We start from the raw sequence: 24930 nt of genomic DNA, 5'->3' as shown, positions 1-24930 counted from the left end.
CAACGTTAATGACATCATAATAAGTGGAGAAAGAATACCATTTTTTCTTTTTTTCCCCCTTAGCTGCGTTGCGTTTCCGTTCCGTTTTCGTTGCGTATCCGGACCGTTTCCGGGCCTGACAAAATGTGACATGCAGTATTTTTTTTGTCGTAAACTGAACGGACTGCGCACGTGAGAACTGGAGCCCATAAAACACATAGGGATACATTGGGATGCCTTTTGAGTGCAGCAGCGTACGGAGCCGGTCAGCACACAAAATGGACGTCGTGTGAACAGGCCCTAACTGTGCAAACCAAAACTTCACTGCCTGACTGTTGTCACCAAGCCTTGCTGCAGGTCTTTTGCAGTCACTCAAGAGTTTTTCTCAACCTATTCATAAATCTCAGATTTGTACTCTTGTGAGGGATTCTGTTCTGGGGTGGAAAAATTGAGACTGCAGAAGTCCAATCAGAACGGACGGCGCCCGTGTGAAAAGGACCTTTTGTGATACTTTACACACCCAGTGCATTGTGTACATTTTATAGGTTTTTGTTTTCCTGGAGTTTGACTTTAAATATATCCTGTTCTACATTGTTAACTATTAAAAATAAAACTCCTGCAAAGGGCAGACACCACTTAACGCTGTTATTACCTTTAGCCAGAAAATCCTGTTCTGTGTTCTCGTCTGCATTTAGTTTCACTTTCTTATAGAAGCCTGGTTATGTCTTAGCCCCAACATTAGTGAGAAGTCGGCCATAGCAGCCTCAATGTATGTTTCAGGAAAGGTTCGCAGAGACCAGCAACTGCTTTGATAATTGTTTCTGTGTATTATATATTCTATACTTCTATATATTTGAAATTGGAACATGTTTGTTATACTTTGCAATGCCAGTAATCGGGCTGCAGTATTTTTTTGCTTTGACAGGATTATTATACGCAGGTTGTTCTTTGTAGAATGATCGATTTCCTGAACAGGCTACAGTGTGGAATGTAGCGTCAGTTTGTTTGCCATGTTTATCTGATATGTAGACCTCTGGCATCCTTCCCCTGGGACTGACGGACACATGGAATGAATGGTGCTTACTGTACATCAATAACTCAAGGAAAAACTTTCCATGACTTGGCCTTTAAAGCCTTAAACTTCCAATGCAGATCACACCGCGCTAAAGACAGTGTAATAAGGTTATTTAAAAATGATATTCCTTTTGAAAGTGTCAAATGCCCCTAAAGCAGAGGTGGGCGATTCCGGCCCTCCAGCTGTTGTGGAACTACAAGTCCCGTGAGGCATTGCAAGGCTGACAGTTGCAGGCATGACTCCCAGAGGCATGTTGGGATGTGTAGGTAAAGCTCAGCTGGAGGCCCGGAGTTGCCCACCCCTGCCCTAAAGTGTCAAAGCTGAAGTTTAATCTGCTTTTAATTTGCTTTCCCTAATTTGCCTTCCCTAATTTCATTCTGAAAGTGGCCATTCCTAGGCAGGCTGTATTTGCATGCAGACCACCCAAGGTAACACCCATGTGTGATGCTGGGCTTCCGTGATTGAAAGAATAGAAATCCAGAGAATGAAAGAAGCGGGCAATGGTGTGTAGTGAGATCAGTGTAAGCCATTTCAGTACATGAGTAGCCTGTACAAGACCTGAGGCTCGGTCACATCTATGCAATGCAGTAGAGCTGCAGCTAACGATTATTTTCAAAATTGATTAGTTAGCCGATTATTAAGATCGATTAATCGGATAAAAAATAAAATACATTTTAAAAAATGGCTCCAGTGATGGGACTACTAGTTTGTATTAAGAACGCAGTCCATCACAGGAACAATCAGGCTTACCTGAGCAGTCTTCCAGCAACTTGTTTCTGAGGTTGGACCTGTCTTATCGGCAGCTGCCATTCCCCACACCTGTTCCTCCTTACTTCTTCTGCCCGTGTCCCTGTGCCGATTGTGGATGTGGGCGGTGAGCGCGAGGAGGTGCGGCGTGTGGATGCGGGCGGGTCTGGCTGCAGCAAGCGTGAGGTGGGGAGGAAGTGTGGCGCGCAGCGTGTGTGGAGCCGTGAACAAGGCCAACCAATCGGAAGCCGATTAATCGATGATTGAAAAAGTTGACAACTTTTTCAATCATCGATTATGTCGATTAGTTGTTGCAGCCCTACAATGCAGTGACATTCAGAAATGTGTTTTATGGGCTTTGGTACGCTGCTGCAGTGCCATTAATTCTGCCAATGCAATTCTAGCCAACCTGGGTGCATTGTGATGTGATGCATTATGGAAAAGAAGTACATGTACCTTTTTTGGTGTAATTTTGCTGCAATGAGTAGCCCATGGGCCTTAATGTGTTGCCTTAACTCAACACATGTTAACTCGCGTTCGTTAGCGCAGTACACAAATGTGAACCCAGCCTTAAGGGATGAATGTGCACGGAAGAGATGGTGGTTGTTTTTCTGGATTCCATGTGGTTTTGTGAAAAGGATTGGGTTAGATTAAAAAAAATATATATGTGTATATATTGTACACTGGGGGGGGAATTTACTGCAAGTGGAGCAGACAAAATTTTCCTCCTTTTTAATTTAAGGAGACAATGTTGTGCTTAATATTTCTGTTCCTTTTGGCTTATCGTAGCACCATAACCTCTCTGGTTGTACTGTTATGTTCAATGTAAAAAACAGTGTTACTTTCTGTCCACTAGATGGTGCTGTGCTCCAACATAAATAATTCACTTGTTAAGAATTTTTCATCTATTTTTTAGGACACTGCAGGACAAGAACGTTTCCGAACCCTGACGCCTAGTTATTACAGGGGTGCACAAGGTGTTATATTGGGTAAGGAATTTTTTTTCTCTCGAAGGATAGCATGTGGAGAAGTTTGAGAATTTAAAATCCGTATTCTATGTGGAAGACAGTGCCGTTTTATCATCTCTTTTTTTATCTCGTGCAAAACATGTTCTACTGCCTCACAGCATCAAGATTTAAACATACATTCCCCAACTTTGATTGATTGAGTGCCTTTTATAGAATATCATGTAGAGCACTCATTTCACTACTTTTTTATATAATGCTTGGAGAGGTTTTCTCATCTCTGGTTTTTGTAAAAGATCAAACTATTTAATCTAGGCAATGGTGAAAAAGCAGCTGTAATCTGAGGTCACATGCTACATACAGTACTTGCTGCCACTATTTCTGTTTATTATTGGTATTTATAAAGCACCGACAATTGTATGCAGTGCTTTACATGGCGCACATTCCCATCAGTCCCTGCCCTCAAGGAACCTACAATTTCACATGCATACAGTAGGTGGGCCAATTTAGACAGGAGCCAATTAACCTTACAGCATGTGTTTGGAGTGTGGGAGGAAACCGGAGTACCCGGAGGAAACCCACACAATTACAGGGAAAACATGCAGATAGTGTCCTGACTGGGATTCAAACCGGGAACCTCAAGTGCTGCAAGTCAGAAGTGCTAAACACTAAGCCACTGTACTGTAGTCACAGTTCAAATTTCTGTCAGATTTTATATACTGTTCGGTGACTCCAGTGGGAGATTTTTGCCTTACTTCCTGCCTTTGTCTGTACCAAAAAAGTGGGGTGCAGTCATCAGTAAAAAAGAAGGCAGGTACAGCAATGAAAACATTGTCACAAGTTCTAACTTCTTCACTCTGCTAAAATGTGTTCACGTTTTTTAATCTCTGTCTGCTAAAGAAATTTCCCCTCACTTCCTGCCCTAAAAGGAAGTGAGGGGGAAGTCTCCCCAACAGGGTCACAAATGAAAGTAGGAAGGTAACAGAGATTGTTAATCTTCCCAGTTCTGTTCAAAACTTCATTTTGGCTGGAGTTGGGTTTCATGTGTATGCGAATGGTATGTGCAGTCAGTACATATAAGGACAGTGGCAGCCTTGTATTTTTCTCCTGATTGTAACCATGTTCTACTTTTTTCTGGTTTTTAGTTTATGATGTCACGAGACGGGACACATTTGCAAAGCTGGATAACTGGTTAAATGAGCTGGAGACATATTGCACAAGAAATGACATCGTGAAAATGTTAGTTGGAAACAAGATAGACAAAGTAAGTCGCAGCTCGGTGTTTAATGACATACTCGGCTGATTTGGTTTTCGTTGCATATTGAAATGGTTAATGATATTGGTGTCAGCCCATTATATGACGCCTCCAGGTATTCGTACTGTATTCCTCCTTTCTGTGACCGTGAAAACTATACATACTTTCTGGATCTTGTCTCGGAGTTATGGGTAAGGGCATTGTAGGCGTATTAGTGCATTATTACAACCACACAGTTGAGTGCTGTCAGTGATACGTTTTTTTTTATTGGCAGTAACAGTTACATTTTTAGTGCATCACCTCCTGTTGCAAATTCTTACTGATAATAGATATCTTCAGTCTACCGGATTGAACCACACCCAGTGTCATTCAACCCAGAAGTCTGAGGACATCCGGTGAATGCAGAGCTTCATGGAAGCAACCCATCATCACGGCCCTACACTGATATATAATATTGTAGAGAGCAGTACTGATGCCATTACATGAATGCTTCTCTCTGCATCATTAAGGACTGACAACCACTGAAGAAGATTAAAAGAGGAAGTGGACCCTGTGTGTCATGTGACCAGTCTAAGGGAAAAAAATGGCAGCCTCTCAGATCTGTTTAAAGCTAGCAAAAAGGAAAATAGGCACATCTGCATACAAAGCAGTACAAAAAAAGGTCCAGAGGACACGTTCAAGCTAGCCAGCAACAAAAACAAGCTAGCAGAGGTTTTATTTACATACATTTGCAGATTTATGGAGAAGCCACACTGCCATGTCAAGGCACCTCTAATAAGCGTGGTCCCTCACTATACACCATCTGAGTTTCCCAACTATGGGACATATATGACAATGCACAAACAGAGATCAGGCTCATCTAGAGGCTGCTCCATCCTCCTAAGAGGCACAGGTACACTCCAAAAGCCCAGGCATTACCGGAAGACTTCTAGTGTTATTAGAGGTGCCTTGTCACAGCAATTTGGCTTCCCCATATATCTGCAAATCCTCTGTTTTTAGCATGAGTAGTAAAGAAGATTGTCTTCTTTTTGTTGCTGTCTAGCTGGAATGTGTGTTGGGGATCTTTTATATGCTATCTTCCCAGCCTTAAGATGTATTAAAAAAATTAGACAGCTAAGCACTCTCCAGGGCGTGAGAAGGAGGGAGCCCAAAATTGGGCTTTAAAATATGCATTACATGCAAGTACACCGAGGTACTGCATACTGGTTCCCAAAGGGTGGTTACAACAGATACTAACATTCTCAGTGAAGGCAGCATTTTCCTTTCCTGAAGAAACCTTTTATACTTCATCAGTGTGCCTTACCCCCTATATTATTGTCCTGCACTCAGCAGGCATTCTCCCAGATATTATTTCCTTCTCATGTGATAGGCTTGCTGTTTGATCTTTTGCATCCTTTTTTTTTTGTATTCTCCCATTTGGAATAACTATGTGACTATAACAGGAAGACTTCCTCTCTGCAAACAGCAAGTAGGGAGTAAGTGGAATCGGTGTGAGTTCCTGTTTTGGACTTTTTATGAAGTTTGCTAAGATGCTTGCAATGTATGGTAACTGACCAGAGGAGGTTTGGTTTGTTTTTTTTCTCGGCCAAAGTAGCTGGAAGCATTACCAGACTGATAATTGTATTTATGTATATTCAGCAATGAGTTAGCTATAAATGAGGTAGAATAATGTGTTATTTCAACCAGCTTAAGGAGAAGGTCGATTTTTAATACCGTATATACTCGAGTATAAGCCGAGATTTTCAGCCCATTTTTTTTGCTGAAAAGTGCCCCCCTCGGCTTATACTCGAGTCAGCGTCAGGTTTCTTCTTACTTACCTCGCCGAGCATCGCGTCACTGCTGCTCCGGTGGGCGGCGCTCCGAGCGGGGTCATCTATGATATGTAGCCCTGTACCCCCTTTTCCACTTACAGAGCTAGGTTATTTTTCTTTTAAATAAATATTAATGTAATTTTATTGGTATCTATCTACCAGTAGCTGCCTCATTTGCCACCCTCGGCTTATATTCGGGTCAATACTTTTTCCCAGTTTTTTGTGGTAAAATTAGGTACCTCGGCTTATATTCAGGACAGCTTATACTCGAGTATATACGGTATATAGATTTCTCATTTTATAACAAAAACATGATGCAAATTATTAGTTTTAGTCCTGTTTCTTTGTTTGACAACTTTTTAAATGACCCTGTTTTGAAATGGGAATGATAAAGCTGTCATTTTGTGTTTTTTTTTTTAATTTAATTTTATTTATCTGAATATTTTCTTTTAGGAGAACCGAGAAGTTGACAGGAACGAAGGTCTCAAGTTTGCACGAAAACATTCAATGTTGTTTATAGGTAAGAAGCTGAATAAATCCTTAACTATTATTTTGATCTTTATGTTTACCTTTTTTTTTTTTTTTAAGAATGTAATCACACAAAAAAAGTTATCAGATTTAGGCCTCACATGGGGTGTGTTGCTCTGTTCAGCATGAAGGGGTGGCTTATACTGTGCCCTGAGCTCCGGGAAGAAGCATGCAGGCATCCTATGTAACTCTGTGAAGACGCAGGAGCTGTGTGCCCTCACACACTGCTTCCTACAGCTCTGGAGCACAGCAAAAACCAGCCCTCCACCTTGTACATAGCAACACACCCCATGTGATTGAGGCCTTGTGCACAGAGTAAAGCTGGCCATACACCTATAGATTATCTGCAGATTTTCTATGGTCAGATGGAAAAAGTGCAACAGATTCCTCCATCTACGCTAAACTGTGTGGATGGAGGAATCTCCCCCCTGGGCCATGCTTCAGTATCTTGCTAGTCGGCCCCGCTGGCTCTCAAAATACCTGAACAATGTCTGCATCCAATCGGAGTGTTCAGGTATTTAGAGAGCTAGTTGGGCTGACTAGCACGATACTGAAGCTTGGCCCAGCGGGAGATTCCTCCATCCACACAGTTTAGCATAGATGGAGGAATCTTTTGCACGTTTTCCACCTGACCATAGAAACTCTGCAGATAATCTATAGGTGTATGGCCAACTTAAGGCTGACTAACTAAAGTTAAAAATCTTTACTGAAATAACTGAATATTCACTTAATTTATCCAGTCATGTGAAAAGTATATTCCTGATCACTTTGCATACCCAGTCGTGTGCTTGAATGCTTTTCACTTGATTGGATAATTGAAGTGAATGTTTACACAACTTTTTCAGTGATTATCAACTTTAGTAAATTTCCCTCTTTTACACTCATAAGAGAAGGAGCTCACTGGCCATTTTGGTATCTTAATCGTGAAGCTAAAATCGCTGAGGGGTCTCTGTGCACTGCAACGTATGCATTATGTTAAACAGTCCATTGAAAACGAATGGACTGAAACACACCGCAGCAAACTTAAAGATGGGGCAGGCTGCATTTTTCACAATGCACTGAACATGACACCATGGGGCTTATTTATAGAGCAGTCAGCGTGACTTTCAAATATTTACTGGTTGTGAAATAATCACTCTAATTTTAAACACATACACCAGGAAGAACCACCTGCAGTGAATGATTGGTGGATCTGAGATTTACTGCTTTATAAATATACCACGCTGTGCTGTGCTGTGCTTCATTGCAGTGCACATGCATTTTGGAGGTGCATTGGATTTATTCACAGTAAATGGCACTGCAGTGCACCAAGGCATGCAACGTGGTTGCCACACGTAACATGCGGGTTAACTTGCACATTATTGCAATGCGTTGGTGTGACTGGACCCTTATATTTAGATTTGATCTTTACATAGAATAAATGGCTCCTTTTTGGTGTCAAATACACAGGTAGCATGTTGAAGGGATTTATCATTCATGATCCCACTATGCTACAAATGTATGTGTGATTAACTGCTCTCACATGTTACTTGTGTAGCTCACACCATAGGGAGCCATTAGTACTGTCGGTGTAGCAATTAATCACTAACAATTTTAGTATTGTGATTGAGCTGCTAAAAATCAATCGTGATTTCCTGGGAATAAAGCCAGGGGGGCATAAGGTCACTAGCTGGAGCTTACCTTATGAGGCCCCACCTTAGCTCCGGGTTTTGAACCTTATCCTTTTAATCTGTGGTGGGAATTTTACCTTTTGAGAAGTGCATACATATAGGCCTTTTAGGTAATTGCAGCCAATTCTGCAGAAAGGTCTAAGGTCGGCCATACACATCAATTTTTTTCGTTCCACCCGAGGGCTGAACAGAAAAAAAAATTGACACAATCCCTCCAACTCAAACTGCGTGTCGATCAAGGAATCGCCGCTGTTTGTATTCTGAGAATACATTGCATTCTGAGAATACCCGATCAGAGCGGGCAGCTCATTGGCTGCCGACTCTGATCGTGCAAAGATTTTCCAGCCAGCTAAAAGGGAGCCGACAGCCCCACACACTGCGAACTTCGGCCAGTACATCGCCAGTGAATGGGCATCTTAAGATTGTCTAATGAAAATCTATGGATAAAATTTGAATGGCAGTGGGGTAGGAAAGAATTTCTGCATGATGGATCAATGATTTAGATTATATGATTAATGTTGAACTTTAAAACCTTTTTGAAATTGTCTTGTTCAATGTACCTTTTTATTGATTTTAGGGTTTTTTGTATTGCCTCGGATCAATTGCTTCAGGGTTATTTATAGATACTGATGTGGTACCTGTCCAGCCCAAGACATTACTCATAGTCTACTTAATTTGAGATCAATCAAAATGGTTCCTGATCCCAGGCTACTGTAGAGAAGTGAAACACAAAGTACTGTGCTGGGCTCTACAAGTTCCAACATTCCAGGCCTCTGAGGAAACTCGCTCCCGCGCTCTCCCCTTTTATCCTGCCCACAGTTTAGCTGATCAGTGGACATGCCGAGTAGATTTATCAGCATTTACACACTCGCCATTATACATCAGCAGTACTGAACAGAGAGAGTGATACATCTCTGGCATTACACACTCAGGTGAAGTTAACAGTACCCAGTATGCAAGCAAAATTTTGGTAATGTTCAAGCTTTACCCAGTTGGCTCCTCCTCTGTTCCTCCCGCGCACCTGTTAGCCAATTGGTCGGCTGGGTTATCTGGGACCTGTAGAGTAAAGGATAGTACTACCTGGGTACACGTTCCTCTACAGGAGCCTGGATGGTCAGTGTTAAACAGCCACAGTTTTGATAGATTTCAGCAACAGAGTTGTGTTAGGCTGACTGTAGCAAAATCTCAGTTTGTGTGGAAAAAAAAGTATAGCATTGATTGTGTCCAAGCTCATTACAATGCTGATTTTTTTTTTTTTTCTTTAATAAAATTGCAGTTGTCTGGTCAAAATGTAACAATAAATCCTTGAGAAGCATACAGGGAACACAGGCTACCCTACCTCTTTGTGAGGAATCTGATGAATCCCTTTAAAATGTTGTGACAGGAGACATATTTCCAGGAGACGTAGTCCCAAACATACCCACTGGTCTTCTTTCTGTCCCTAGCATAGAGGAAACTTGATGTACAGTGTTAGTTTCTTACAGAAGTTTCTCAGTCACCAAATCGGATACAAACCAGTGTTTACTTCTTGAGTTTGATTGATGATAAAGCAGTTGGAGAAGTAGCTATGCTGCTCAGATTCAGTTTAGTCAAATAGAGATTTTCCCCATTTCTTCAATTACAGTGTGAACAAGGATATACTCCATTCCACCTTTATTTACTTTGCTCAGAAAATTTCAGGGGGCAAGGATGTGTCCTGAATTTCTATTTACACCTTTAAGTTGCCCATATGTGCATTCTGTTTTGTAGAGTGCATGGGGATCAGGGTGTTTTTTAAAACAAATTCTGACCAGCTTGTGGGATCACAAGCTTTAGCATCTTACCCTCAGCATGTTAAAGTTAAATATGTTGGTTACAGTCTGGGTAGATGCGGGCCGTAGCTGGAAGACTGGCTTGAAAATAAATTCCCCCTAACTTTTTTTTTTCCCCTAATTGGATCTCAGACCGTAAAACCATTATTGCAGATCGGAGACAAAAAACAATCTGTTTCATTACCCACGGCAATTTTGCATGCTGTTCTACATCTACATTTGATCATCTTTCCTGTTTTGTTGGACCACATCTAGAGAAGACAATATGTTATTGATTGTGTTTGAGAAGCATGCACAGAACTAGTATTGGTGCCTACAACTCCCCCAAGACATTATTTGTGTAATGGTTTTGACACATTGTAAGTTCACCTTTTCCAAAAGAGGACTCACTTCCTGAGCAGTATGTGTTTTGATATCCTTTTCCCTATGGCGATGCTGGCCAGGGTCCGGCATGACATCACACCGGGCTGGGGCTGATTCTTAGATCTCTTGTTGTATGATTCACTCCATTTGTTGTTGCGGTGTTCACAATCTTGGTCTATAGCTGGGATTCATTTCATGCAATTAATGCAGTGGTTTGTCTTGGTTTGTCTGCCCTCAGGTTCATTTGGTGGGCCGTGTTAGACATCTCCTAAAATTTTCCGCTTTGTTTGTAGTATTCTTTTTTTGGCTCATGTACAGTCTGTGATTTGGCACAGCACTGGCTGCTATTTGTAATTTCTGAGCTTACCTAATTGTTAAGCCCCATCGTTCATCGTATGGCCGAGTTACCAGAAACGAGACTCTTTCACCAGCCAAAACAAAACACCTTTCTCATACCTATCCCGAATTCTTGAGGTCAGGCTCTTAACCTCCAGGTCCAGAACCTATTTTTCATGGTTTTATGTTCGTTGCCAAATGTGTTTCACCTCATGCCAAGAATCACAAGGCTGACCCCCAGAAACTGTGGCTGTAAATTTTAATGATATCTAATGTGTTTTCTTTTGATTATTGAAAGCAGCTTGGTCAAATTGGGGAACCTGTCATTGCCTTCCACTTGCATGCAGATTTAGTACAAAGTCAGCGTAACGCCTTATAAAGTCAACAGAATCCGAAGATTTTCACCTGAAAATATGTAACTTTGTCAATTAACCATTTGGCTTTATTGCCCCAAAGATTCTTTCCAGATTTTTCTGTAATATGGTATGTAACTGCATTGCAGACTGATGACTTTGCAATGTAGTTGGCTTGACAAGACCTAGGAGTCTGGCTGCCATTGTGTCTAGCAAACATTACAGATGGCACCTGATGGTTTTGGAACTATGTCTGTGGGAGCCTGCATGGAAGTGCTTACAGAAATATTGGCATTTTTTCTGTCCTCCCTGTGACCATGCTGTTACATCTCAGAACTGGCTTACAGCCAAACAATCTGACATTTTAATTTTGGGGATTACCTTTCAAGTCAGAATTACCTTAACAATCTTTTGTCGTTTTGTATATCGCTGCCCTTTTGGGATCAAGCAGCAAAAGGATTGACTGTACCAAACCACTTGGCAGCTAACCCTTTAAAAAAATAAAATAAAAATAGCTTAAGGCTTTTTTTACCAGACTCATACCCATAATAAAGGCCATCCGTGGTTTTGAAAGGGTTAGGTGCCTGTTCTGACTGGTGCCTGAATTCTTCATAATTTTGCAACCCTTGTCCTTGGGTATATGAGCATTTTAGGCCTGAATCTTACTTTGTGACACTTAACTTGGGAGATAAATCTTAAAAATGCATTCAAGTAACTTCCCTATTAACAATACTGTATCTTATTTGTGTATCACATAGTAGCATAGTATGTAAGGTTGAATAAAGACCAAGGTCCTTCCAGGTCAACTTAGCTGTAGATCCTCAAATAAATAATCTCTGAATTGGTGCTGACACTGTCCTTTCTTCTGGAGGGTGGCTACTTTTGTTCCCCATGGTCCCTGTGTGTTGTAATGTAGCCACCACTCCAAGCTCACTCCCGTGATGGATTACAATCTCGGGTTTAGTTCACTAATTTGTTTGTAGTCCATCATGGGAGCGAGCTTGGAGCGAGGGCTACTTTACAACACACACAGGGACCATGGGGAACAAAAGTAGCCACCCTCCAGAAGAAAGGACAGTGTCAGCACCAATTCAGAGATTATTTATTTGAGGATCTACAGCAGAGTGATACACAAGTAAGGTCCAGTATTGTTAATAGTTAAGGTACTTGAATGCATTTATAAGATTTAAATCCCAAGTTAAGTGTCACTTTAATACCCACAAAGTATTCTAAATTTTTTGAAAGTAGAGACTGTAGAATAAAATAGTGGCAGTTGCAGTTTTTTGTCACATGTCAAGTGCGCTACTGTTTGTTAAAAATATACATGTTGATAAAAAATACACACAATTTAACCAGTTGCTGTCCGCCCATTGTAAAAAAACGGACGGACGGCACTGCTGCATTGGCGGGTTGCAGTCTCCAGACGGCATTTTTTTTCTGCTCGCCCACGCCTCATCAAAAAATTGGGTAATAAATGTTTTATCATTTAATATAGGGGAAACATGTTTTTTTTATTTTTGTAACATTTCAGTAATTTTTCCTTTTTAATATAGTAAAAAATAAATACCACCAAAAGAAAGCTCTATCTGTCCCCCACAAATGGTATAAAATGTATTTCAGTACAGCGCTGCATGACGGAATAAATGTCAGTCAAAGTACCGCAGCGCTGAATACTGAAAAATGGCCTGGATGGGAAGGGGGTGTAACCCCGCGGATGTCAACTGGTTAATTTTAGTGCGCACAAAGACAATATAATACCCACAAAGACAATAAATACCAAGTATAGCCTTAAAATAATGTGCACCTGTGAAATGGCATTTCTAGGTTTATTCTTCCTGATACCTGCCCTGGAGGTCTTGGGAACCCGGGGGGGACAGATATGTCTGGGACACATGGCAAGGATTAGGGGGGTGAGTGTTGGAGAGGCTGAAAGCACATTACAGTACTGTATATGTAAAAGTGTTTCAGCAGCCTTGCAGCCACCTGAATCCCATCTACAGGAAAGCCAACAGCTCAATGTAAAAAGGTAAACAAACTCCCGGCTTCTATAGTCTGTTTGTGGCGGCGGCAGCAGCAAATGGCTACAAAATGGTGAGTTCCACTTTGAGGTAATGGAAAAGGATTAGAATATTTCCAAATGAGCCTCCAACGACAGTAAAACCTGACAAGAATTCTTAATCTTCCCTATGCTATCCAAAATAAAAGGAAAAACAGCAAAAAGCTTATCTAATGCCATACATTGTCAAATGCTGTTCTCTCCATGATGTAATATCATGACAAGGAATCCTTATTACAGGTCATTAGAATTCATGTATTTATGTTTAGGAATACTCTGTATACCTCAAAGCTATTTTGTTCAGGCCTCTTGTAGAGCACAGTGAAAGTATTTTTGAAATGGGCTCCATAGGTTGAATACTTAAGTGACTCAAGCACATCATTTTCTGGGAGGACTGGGGAAGATGATGTACCCAATGGTACAATTGTGCCAATAATTTGCAAAAAACGTAGGAAAACCCACCCGAATAATTGTTTGTCTCTTGTTTCAGAGGCCAGCGCAAAGACCAGAGACGGAGTACAGTGTGCCTTTGAGGAACTTGTTGAAAAGATAATTCAGACTCCTGGACTTTGGGAAAGCGAGTCCCACAACAGAGGTGTCAGATTATCAGATGAAGCTGGTGGTCGGGGAGGAACATGCGGCGGATACTGCTCCATGCTGTAAACTAGTTGTACTTTCTATTTAATCCCAATCTAGTGCTACTGGTTTCCTGTGTATATATATCAATTCATGTATGGCTAATCTAGGGACCTTTCCAGTTTGCACATATTTGTTTGTATCATAAGGCAGATATTTGTAGACTATTGTCCAGCAGGTTTGCAGTCCAACAACGCATGAAACTTTTTGACTTCTTTTTTTTCATTGGCCAGTTGCATTAGCCAGTCCATTAACCGCAGTGTCACCTGTTTAATGTACTTTTTAACACTTTCATACAATACTACATCATTTTGAACTTTGTGTTCCATGTTTTTCTTTTTGCTTTCTACACATTGGCTGTTTCTATCTGTTTTAACTCCCTAAGTTTAAATTCTCATGAGGCCATTGCTGAGCCAACCCTGCTCCTGTTTCTAGATGCACACAAAAGCATGTTCAAGCAGATGTCAAGTTATCAAGAAATAACACTATCCTTTTGTTGAGTAATAACTAGTGGTGTCCTGCATAAATGCTTGTAAGTAGCACGCTGATTTCTTGAGAAGTTCTGCCCTTTTTACTTGTGTCCTGATGGTTAAAAAGATCCGGTGAGCCCTATCGGAGCCATGGCTTCCTGTCACATGTCTAGCTGTTAAAAGACCAGTAAACCTACCTTGGAGCACAGTATGTGCAAAAGAGTTATAAGTGACATTCACAAAATCAAATATTCTTGTTTTAAACGTTCATTGGTCATCAGTATACTTAAATTGGGGTTCCAACACTTAAGTTTGAATAGACTGTGGAAGGGTTGATTATCTGGTTTTTATTTCTGCCTGTGTCCCCTTTGAGGAGATGTTACTTCCTGCCATTGGGATCTCCAGAAACTGCTGTGAACCAAACTTCCAGTTTTCCTTTATGGCTGGAGTACATTCTTTATATATTAGAAGAAATCACTAGGGACTGGTGGGTCTCTCCAGTTCTGTAGTAGATTCTCTATAGGAGTATATGGATAATACAAGCGATAAAAAGAAGTTCATCCAACTCCAGGACTTGAAGCGGGTAGATATCTCTTTGGCTGTAGTTCCAGCTTTTTTTTCGTAACTCTCTGCTTTTGACCCTTCTGTTTGTTAATGTAGAAATCTTCTCCCTCCCATCTCTAAACTCCCATTGTTTATTAACAGGATCAAAAGTTGCAATCCCAAATTTCATGTGGAGTGCTACTTAATGGGGGAAATTGATGGAGCACCTTCTGTGGTCTACAATCATTATATGAATCTGTTATGGTAGCCAGACAAGAGCTTTAATCTTTTGAAGATCATACATGATAATAGAACTAGAATTTCTTCTGCAAGGTACCAATCGACTATATAATTGCCCTGAAATGAAATGCTCTGATCCTACGAGCAAATGTTTTCTGACACTTGGCTAGTTTCGGGTTCACAGGTCTGTTGAAAGACGCCTGTCGGCCTTTAGCCAAGAATATTAAATTACAGGGAGCAATCAGTCACAAAGAGAACCCTTTTACTAGTGTCATTACATTGTATTTCACATGTTCAACATAGCTGTGGGATTACTAAAATAACTGAGCGTCATTAGAAACTCTTTTGTTTTTGCTGACCGCTTTAGGTCTACTGGAAAAGGCTTCTTCATGTTAATGCAACACTATACCGAATGATGTCTTTATATTGCATGTTGTGAAAAGTATTTCTCTCCTCTCCACTTTGTGTGATTTTCAGTCTTATTACAAAGAATGTAGGTAATGATTATAGACAATTTAGAGAGATTCTTTTTTTTTTTTTTGTAACCCGCCCATATTAAGGACATGATATGTTCATAACATCAGATGAAAATATTATGTAAAACTCCAGTTCTTGGTAGTTTTTGATCCGGTTTTTGGAACAGTTTTCTAACACAGTCAGATGGACTTTACTTAAAGTGAAAAGCTTCACTCCATTCATCGTGCCCAAAATGTTTACACCGCTAAAGACTTACAATGGACCTATGATTGCCTTCAGCTTAATAAGACATATTCCATTTACTGAAAGCACATTATAACTTATTTGCATTTATGAATAAAAATCAGATCTAACAATATGGTTTTCTAAACTCTGTATGTGCTGACTTTGCTTTTCTCCTTTTTGGCCTTTCATTTACTATGCAGCATGTTCATATTGATTCTCTTAGTTTATCTACTAAGATAGTATGCAGCCTACGGCTGGAGAGCTATGTAGATATGAGATTTATGTTCATCTTATGTATAAAAGACTTTTAATTACCAGTGTGAATGTGCTTTATATTGCTGTGATAGGAAATTTTTTGTATGACCTTTATTTTACTTTTGATGGGTGTTTTGTGCTCAAAGATCACCTTTGACACTAAACTCAGGAGTTAAATCTTTAAAAAAAAAGGCATTCAGGTACCCTATTAACAAAAATGTATATTATTTGTGTATCACTCGACTGTAGATCCTCAAATCATCTCTGAATTGGTGCTGACACTGCCCTTCCTTCTGGAGGGGGGCTACTTTTTTTCCCCATGCTCCTGCTGTGTGTTGTAAAGTAGCCAACGCTCCAAGCTCGCTCCTGTGATGGACTACAATCTCATGTTTAGTTTACTCGTTTGTATAGAGATTGTAGTCTATCACGGAGTGAGCTTGGAGTGGTGGCTACTTTACAACACACACAGGGACCATGGGAAACAAAAGTATCCACCTTCCAGAAGGAAGGGTGGCTACTGAATGAATAAGATACATTTTTGTTAACAGTTAAGGTAAAAAAAAATAGTTAAGGTACCTGAATGCATTTTTAAGCTTTAATTCCTGAGTTTAGTATCAGTTTAAAGGCCAACTTTATAGATCAAGGAGGGTTAGAACCCGTCATGTTTTATGTCTGTGTTCCTATAGAGGAGACTTAATTTCTTTTTTGTAATAACTTACCTGTGTGACTATTTGCGGGGATTTCACATCACTTCCACTTCTGATACCTGTCAAATAGAAGGAAGTGGGAGTTGTTCTCTCCCTGTTTGTTCTGTCCATCAAATAGACAGGAAGTGAGGAAAACTTTTGGGACACAGACCACAAAAAGGTAGGTAGGAGGTGTGGGGTGCTGGTTTCTGTTTCAAGCATTTGCTTTGGTATAAAAAAAAAAAGTTTCCTTTTAAGACTGCTACAAGAGTTACAGATGAGGGTTTCCAAGAATTGTGGCCAGAAGGATCTGCTGCAGACTCCAGTTTTAAGCAGCCTTAAGGGGAAGAAGTTGGTTAAAAAAAGTTGGTTAAAAAAAAAAAAAAATTGCATTTGTGTAGTAAGAGTTCTATGCTAATCATAAAATGTAACCATATTGGCACAGGAGATGGATCCAGTAACCTGTTTGTAAAATGGCATTGGACTTTCAGGAGTACACTACACTACACTACACTTAACACTACACTCTTCCTCCTTCTACACATTTTAACTCATCAATAGAATGAGCTGTCTCACTGACAGTGGGGATGTGAATGGAACAGGCAAGCTTTGATCCTACCACAAAGTGTCAGAGCTTTTCCTATTGGAACATCCTAGAATTTGAATACTTCTATGGGGTTAGTGACAGTAGAGGATGTTTTAACAGCCTGGCAAATAGCATTGCAGTAGCAGCCAACACATTCCTCTTAAAAAAGGTTTACCTAAAGGGAACCATTGATGATAGACCTAAGGTGACTACCATTGCTGACGGTTCAGGGACTCATCCTTTGCTATGTGCTGGATCACTGCCCTGAACAAACACCTAGGCCAAGAGCTGAGACTTTTCTCTTTGCATTCTTGTTCCAAGTCATTGATGTGGCAGATGATGACGGCACCTTGTAGCTCTCATATTTTTGTCCTCAAAGGTCCCTATTAAGGCTCCAACTCTATTTGTTTAATTCTGCGATAAACTCAATTACACCTAAAATTGGACTTTCACAGATCAGTAATAGAGATTTTGTGGGTCTTTTTTTGGGTGTATTCTGTTTTTGATGAGCTATAATATCAGCCATTTGAAGGCTTGAACGATAGCTTAAGAGCTAACATAAGCAGGTTGTGAAATGTGACTTATCTAGGCATGCCTTGAATGTAGCATACATTGTGCGTGCACAAATGGGTAAAATGAAAATGCTGCAGAAAACAAGATTGGTATGCTTGAAGTTTTAATACCACTTATTGAACATTTCTAACTTAAGCTTCCATTTGGAAAACAGTTAAATTGATGGGTTTAATTCCGTGATGATATTTATATCCTTGATTAGAGAATGGATTAAAACCTTTAAATACATAAAAATGTACAGTGTATCTAGGTAAAAAAACTTTTTTTGTTTAGTTTTGGATAAAGTGGGGAAGATTAGGTCCTCTCAAGATTTAACTGGAGTTTGTGTCCCCACTGGAGAGATTCGCCCCTCTATTAGTACTGGTGCCCCTTGTTGTTGAGAAAGAAAGTGAGGGGCAATGCAGCTTTTTAGAGCTGTCCCAAAGACATGATATACCGTAAGGAGAATTTTTCCAAAAGGGGATAATTGTTCTAGGGCCAACTGTCTAATAGGAAAATTCCCCTCATCTTGGAAGATTTCCTTTAACTCCCCTTTCCGACTCTGGGACAGGAAGTGAAGAGGAATTACCGCAATGGTACATAGACAGAAAACAAATAACCTGACAGGTTTTCTAGGGATGCTCCGGTACCGGAACATGGAGCCAGCTTTCCGTGCAATCGGGAAGCTGGGCGGCGAGTAATGGTCCGGCTTCCTGATTAACCAGAAAGCTGGCTCCATTCTGTTTGTCTGGGAAGCTCACTTCCCATCCAATCAGCATCGAGCCGGCCCAACAGCTGGCTCGATGGTGATTAACTGGGAAGCCGGCTTTCCAGCCAATCAGCATCGAGCCGGCTTCCCGGCCAATCAGGAAGCTGGGAAGCAGGTCATTACTCGCCACCCGGCTTCCTGATTGGCCCATGAAGCTGGTTCGATGCTGATCTGCTGGGAAGCCGGTTTCCCGGCCAAGCACAATCAAACCGACCAGACAATGCCAGCGGAAGCACCAGTATCAGTACTCCGTATAGACGAGTACCGAAAGCAATGTGTAAGTACTCATACTCGCTCGATACCGAAAAAACGGTATTGGTGCATCCCTAGTTTTAACCCTTCCTTACTTCAGGAAGGCAGTATTTTAAGTATGAAGGTAAGATCAGGAACATACATGATCTTAAACTAGCAGGAGTAAAGTTCAAAACTTGCCTCCTTAAAAAGTATTATTTAACCAAAAATGTAGTTGGTTTGCAGCAGACTTCCAGAAGAGGTAGTTGGTCAACAGTAGGTGGATGTAAACATATTTGGGTTAAAAATATACATTTTATGTGATATACTCAAATAAAAAGGTTAAAAAAGGATAGACTTGATGGACCACTTGGTCTTTTTCTGCCATGACTGTTCTATGATCTATGTAAAAACTAAAATAAAATAAATGCAGCCACAACATCCAAGGACCAGTAAGCTGAAATATATATATTTATATATATATATAGAGATATATATACAATACAAGTACATGCAGATACCAATTACCGATACTTTTTCTTAAAGGGACAGGTAACATTTTTTTTTAAAAACAATGCAGACTAATGGTTTTATGCCAATTTCTTTATGATTATGAAGAACTTTAATTTACGACTGTTTTAGAACAATAAAACATTTGTTTTTGCTTTCACACAGCTGTCGTGAAACTACAAACCCGATCATGCACGTGCCTCTGGGATCATTTACCTATTCATGTTAGCAGGGGAGAACTGTAACTCTATTACTGCAGTGTACTGGAAGTGTGTACTATGGATCATTTAAACTTTTACACACTTCCAGTACACTGCAGTAATAGAGTTACAATTCTGCCCTGCTAACATGAATAGGTTAAATGATCCGTGGTACAACTACATGTTATGTAATATTGATCATGATTTAACCTATTCATGTTAGCAGGGGAGAATTGTAAATCTATTGCTGTAGTGTAGTGGAGGTGTGTGATGTATATATGTACTATATATACAGTACACAGTGCAGCAATAGATTTACAATTTTCCTCGACTAACATGAATGGGTTAAATGATCCATAGTACAATTACATATTATGTACTATAGATCATTTAATCCATTCATATTAGCAGGGGATAATAGTAAAGACAATAATTTACTATTTTCCCCTGCTAATACAATAAATCGTTCTTATGAGGGACCCCAGGCCGTCACTCACTGTTAGTTGCCTCGCTGGTGAGGTCGCTCTGTGCTGGAGAGCAGCGGCGAGTCAGCGCTGGTCCGGTGGGAGGAGCTCCAGGTGGGGTTCTAATTTAGCTGTCCTTCGACTGCTCACAGGTAGGTCCTCTGAGCAGTCGCCGGTGTTCTGTCGACGCTGAGAACTCATCGACCTCGCAAACCTCTGACGTTGCATCCGGGTACTGCCAGTAGGTCAGCTACACATAAGGACCTTACGTGCATGCGTTGCCACTCACCGAGCCTTACATCCCCACACTGCGCCTCCGTCCTTTTCTCACGGCCGTTAACTTCTCCAACTACACACAGATCCTGTCCAGTTTAACTACCATGCACTACAACTATATACTGCGCTTGCGCTGTCCATTTCAACTATTAAAATAAGTAAACATTTTTTTAAGAGGTTTATTTATTGAATATATAAGTTTATTTATGTATTTATTTTAATAGTTGAAATGGACAGCCCAAGCGCAGTGTATATAGTTCGCAGACTCGATGAGAAGGGCACGCAAGCGCAGTGTGTGGTAGTTGAACTGGACAGGAGCTGTGTGTAGTTGGAGGAGTTAACGGAGGTGAGAAAGGGACGCAGGCGCAGTGTGGGAATGTAAGGATTGGTGAGTGGCAACGCATGCGTGGAAGGTCCTTAAGTGAAGCTGACTTACTGGCAGTACCCTGATGCGACGTCAGAGGTGCGCGACGTCGATGAGTTCTCGGTGTCGACAGAACGGGACCCCAGCGCCGAGTCGCCATTGCTCTCCCAGTAAGTAAGAAAAAAAAAATATGTATCGGGGCCGATTCCGATGCTAGCATCGGTATCGGGACATCCTTAGTTTAGATATGTTCTAACTCCCCTTTGATACCAATATCTATCTAATATATATGAATGTGGAACTGACCATTGAATATGCACTTTTTTAATTATAGGATAATATATTGCCTGCTTAGAATATCATGATGTTAACCTATATAAAAGATTGCTGAGATTTTTACCATATTAAGAATTTGATGCAGGATACCTACAATGATTCCTGAGATGTGTATGATTTGGAATTATTTTCCACATTGTCTGTTTTATGCCTGGACACTTAACCATGCCGTAGTCGACGTGTTATCAGAACCACATGCTAACCCTGGCTTCGTGGCTGGATTACATTTGAGAGCTTTTTTGGACTCTGATGTACATATAACTCTGAATGACACTATAACCTGTAGAAAAGAAATACAGCATCCTAAATGTCTGAAAAATGAAAACCATATTTGTCCACAAGAACAACGTCATAAAAATGATAATGAGGAGAACCTCTTGGCTTCATCGTCACTGTGGATTCTAAAGAAACTGGATAAGGGCATTTGGAGAACGTGAAAGCAATAAACTGCTTTGTAAATCAGATTAAGCACTGGTGTACAGCTATAATTCAGGAGCAAATACATATGTCAGGGAGCACAAAATTAGCTAAGCTCTAGAAGACATGGATTGATAGGACATATAAATCTCATGAGGTCAACTAGCTACAATTTAAACACTTAAGTTTTGTGACCGTTACATGTGGTGGATATTTCCACAATTAGCACAGGGGCTGTTGGAAATGACTGGTTATGAAGATGTCTGCATTGTAGATATGGGCTTACAGATATTGCTTTGGATGGGTTTTGTCAATATTTGTAATTGCTTGACTGGAGAATGCATGCGATCATGGCAAACTACGTTGTGTATGTATGTGCAGTAATTGCCAATGTTCATTTCTCTTTTATGAATGCAGACATTTGAGCAAGAGTTTTTTTTTGTTTTTACTTTTCTCACACAGCTGGGTGGATCACGACAGTATTGTCGGGATCCGTCCCCGCTTTAGCACTCTCAGTATATAGCAAGCTATAGCCCGCTATATAGTGAGCTTTGAGGTTAGTATATGTCCTCCCGTGACCCTTAAGAGAACTATGGGGAAAAACACTTACCTCATTGTTCTCTTTTAAGGTATCTTCAAGACCCTTGGATATTATAAACAGGTGTGGTATTTCACTTTGTTGGCCTGTTAATAGCCTGTGGGCCTAATTAGTCAGATAATTTTTATGTATATGAAACACTCAGTAACCTTAAACAAAACATGGCATTTTCCTGATTCTGCCGGATCAGCAAGAATCCTATTTTTATGGACAGCAGAAGGTGCTGCCAGATACCTCCGAGCAACACATCTGGGGGGAAATGCGGATCATTCCTGTTGGAACAATTGCTATTGATCCTCCCCCTTAATAGGTTGGCCACAGAGGTGTCTGGCAACTGCTGTCGTGCCTCCACATGCCAAGTGTGCATGCTTAGCCAGCCGTCCACAGACAGATAAACCTTAAGGTGGTGCATGTCCAACTGGCCTGTGTTGCCTATGGCCTGCCGTACAAGTGAGTGAAATAAGTATTAAATGGTTGGGCATCTGAGAAAAATTAACTACGCTAGTATGGTACCTCAGTAGCAAAGGAGCTCCTTTCTCCTGGAGCCTTCCTGCAATGAGCTGAAGTAAACACCTAATCTGGAATGTCATTGCCTCTGAAGCACTGGCAACACAAGGGATAGTAATAAATGAATGTGTTGTTTGGTTACAGCTAAGGTCACTGGAAAGCTTTGAATGCTGCAATTCTGGCAACAAGATAAATTCTGTGTATCTGACAGGACTAGTGTGTTTCTGATTGATGTTCACACATGAATAGTACTTGTAACAAACTACCTATTGATTAAAGTCATGGAGCTCCCAATGAAACAAACATTCCCCCAAGCTTAAGTAAAAACATGACACTGCTCCTAAGCTTCTTCCAATCTGTACCTCTGCCTATTGGGTGCTGTGCTGCTTTGGAGAGGGAGATGAGCAGTCCTTAATTCAAGCACCTGAATAGGGTACACATTGAGAAGCTGAATTGATCGAAATTTGCTGCACTGGTGACCCTATTCCATCAGCAGAACTTGATCATTAGATCGACTTTTGCCAAAGGAACATGATGGATAATCTTTGACCAAATGGTGCTGGCAGCCAATTAGCTATCCAGCACCGTTTAGGTATTCTGACAGCAGCCTTCAGCTGCTGTCAGAATACAATACTCACAGCAGGAATCTTGTCCATTCACACTATTCAATTTGCATAATGGGAAAAAAATCACAGTCTATGCTTCCAGTAAGAATGGCCAGTGTGCTTTGAAAGGAAGAGGGAGAAGCAGCTGTCCAGCTTGAAAATGATTTCACACCCATCAACCTTTCTAGAGTATACTTCTCAGTTGCTAGCTTTAACGGCATGGCTGTTGAAACGCAAGCTTGAAGGACTGGGGCCTCTTGGAAACCATTATCCCTATGCTTCTGAAATCTAGGAATTCAACCGCTCATGAGGTCTCCCATTGTACCTGGAAGGCTCTTTTTCACTTTGTGTGAACTGAAGAAGTTTCATCCCAGGATGTACTCGGTGAGATGCATCTCATCTTTCCTCTAGTCTGGCCTAGACCTGCATTTAGTCTTGAGTACTATCAAAGTGTAAATTTCTACCTCAACATTTATTTTCCAGAGACTGTTTGCCTCTCATTCCCGTTGTCCAAACTGTGCATGCTCCTGTGACTTGGTGGGACCTCAGCTTAGTCCAGTTGGTGCTGCAGAAGCTGTTCTTTGAGCCTCATAGAGCTATTCCTCTGACCCTGTTCACTCACAAGGTTACCCTCCTCATCACCATCACTTCTGCCAGGCATGTTTCTGAGTTGGTGGTCTTGACTTGTAAAAGAGCCTTTTCCAGTTATCTACAAAGATAAGGTAATTCTGACACCTAAAACCTCCTTCCTTTCTTAGGTGCTCTCTGCCTTCCACCCCAACCGGGACATTGTTTTACCGTCCTTATGTCCTCTGCAGAACTATCCTAAAGATGTCTCTCTCCACTGTTTGGATGTGCAGATATGAACACAAAAAAGCGCCAGCAATGACTGCTCAGCCAGTATAAACCAATAGAAGCACGAGTACAGTCAGAAAAAAAGTCTGTTAAAAAATAATAAATAAAAGCACGCATGTAGAAAGGTCTGCAGGATGCTGCCCCAAACCAGCCAGGGAGACTGCAAAATCTAGGGAAAAAACACAAACAAGGGGCACCTTTCCTGGTGCAGACAAATTTACTAAGATCAGGATCAGAGGTAGATATAAAACATACTCACAAAATTCAGCATGATTATGGTATAAAAAGTAAGTCCATGGACCCAAGAAAAAGTCTGTGAAAGCTGCACAGTCGTGTCTATGTGTCAACAGAGGAGACTGTGTGATGTGTGATTACGCATTTCCGGGGTCCCGCCCCCTTCATCAGATACAGACCTCCTCCGTCCCATGTGCTAAATATAGTGGCAACTGGGACAGAAAACCGGTCCATGTTCTACTATGCAGCATATCGATTGTGCAGCATGTCAGCTGTACAGTGAGCACTATGTACAGTGAGTACTCATAGTACAGTGAGCACTATGTACAGTGAGTACTCATAGTGCTCACTGTACAGCTGACATGCTGCACAATCGATATGCTGCATAGTAGAACATGGTCCGGTTTTCTGTCCGGTGGATTGGACGATAACATTTGGCCACTCCCTCCAGGCGAGCCCACGTATAGCCTCCTCGTGATTGGTCCAGCACCATGTCGGGCTGTTCGGTCAGGCACAGGACAGGGCTCCACTTCTATAGTTATGGATGACACTCTATACACATTCCTAGCAGCTGCGGTCTGAGCCGACATGGTTCCCGCACACTTGCCGATTGGCACATGGGACGGAGGAGGTCTGTATCTGATGAAGGGGGCGTGACCCCGGAAACGCGTCATCACACATCACACAGTCTCCTCTGCTGACACATAGACACGACTGTGCAGCTTTCACAGACTTTTTCTTGGGTCCATGGACTTACTTTTTATACCATAATCATGCTGAATTTTGTGAGTATGTTTTATATCTACCTCTGATCCTGATCTTAATAAATTTGTCTGCATCAGGAAAGACGCCCCTTGTTTGTGTTTTTTCCCTACTGTTTGGATGTGGTTCAACCCATTCAGGTTTACCTCTCTGCTACAGCTTCTATGCACAAGTCTGACTACC

At 41.1% G+C, this 24930-nt stretch overlaps 1 protein-coding gene across 3 annotated transcripts in view; it reads left to right on the top strand.

The window, feature by feature from the left end:
* Positions 1 to 13906, top strand: part of RAB18 (RAB18, member RAS oncogene family) — a 34256-nt gene extending 20350 nt beyond the window's left edge. For 2 of the 3 annotated variants that reach the window (XM_018558746.1, XM_018558744.1), the window contains 4 exons: positions 2718 to 2790; positions 3912 to 4030; positions 6286 to 6352; positions 13440 to 13906. In XM_018558746.1, coding sequence (XP_018414248.1) covers positions 2718 to 2790; positions 3912 to 4030; positions 6286 to 6352; positions 13440 to 13612 — 432 coding nt within the window. In that variant the 3' untranslated portion in view covers positions 13613 to 13906. The remainder of the gene's footprint in view (positions 1 to 2717; positions 2791 to 3911; positions 4031 to 6285; positions 6353 to 13439) is intronic. The other variant, XM_018558747.1, reaches the window with a different exon arrangement.
* Positions 13907 to 24930: the final 11024 nt, after the last annotated feature.

Source organism: Nanorana parkeri, unplaced genomic scaffold, assembly GCF_000935625.1.
Source record: "Nanorana parkeri isolate BGI_ZX_2015 unplaced genomic scaffold, ASM93562v1 scaffold355, whole genome shotgun sequence".
Classification (NCBI taxonomy): Eukaryota; Metazoa; Chordata; class Amphibia; order Anura; family Dicroglossidae; genus Nanorana; species Nanorana parkeri.
The sequence above is the reverse complement of the archived record's forward strand: the minus strand, read 5'-3'. Positions and strand labels throughout refer to the sequence as shown.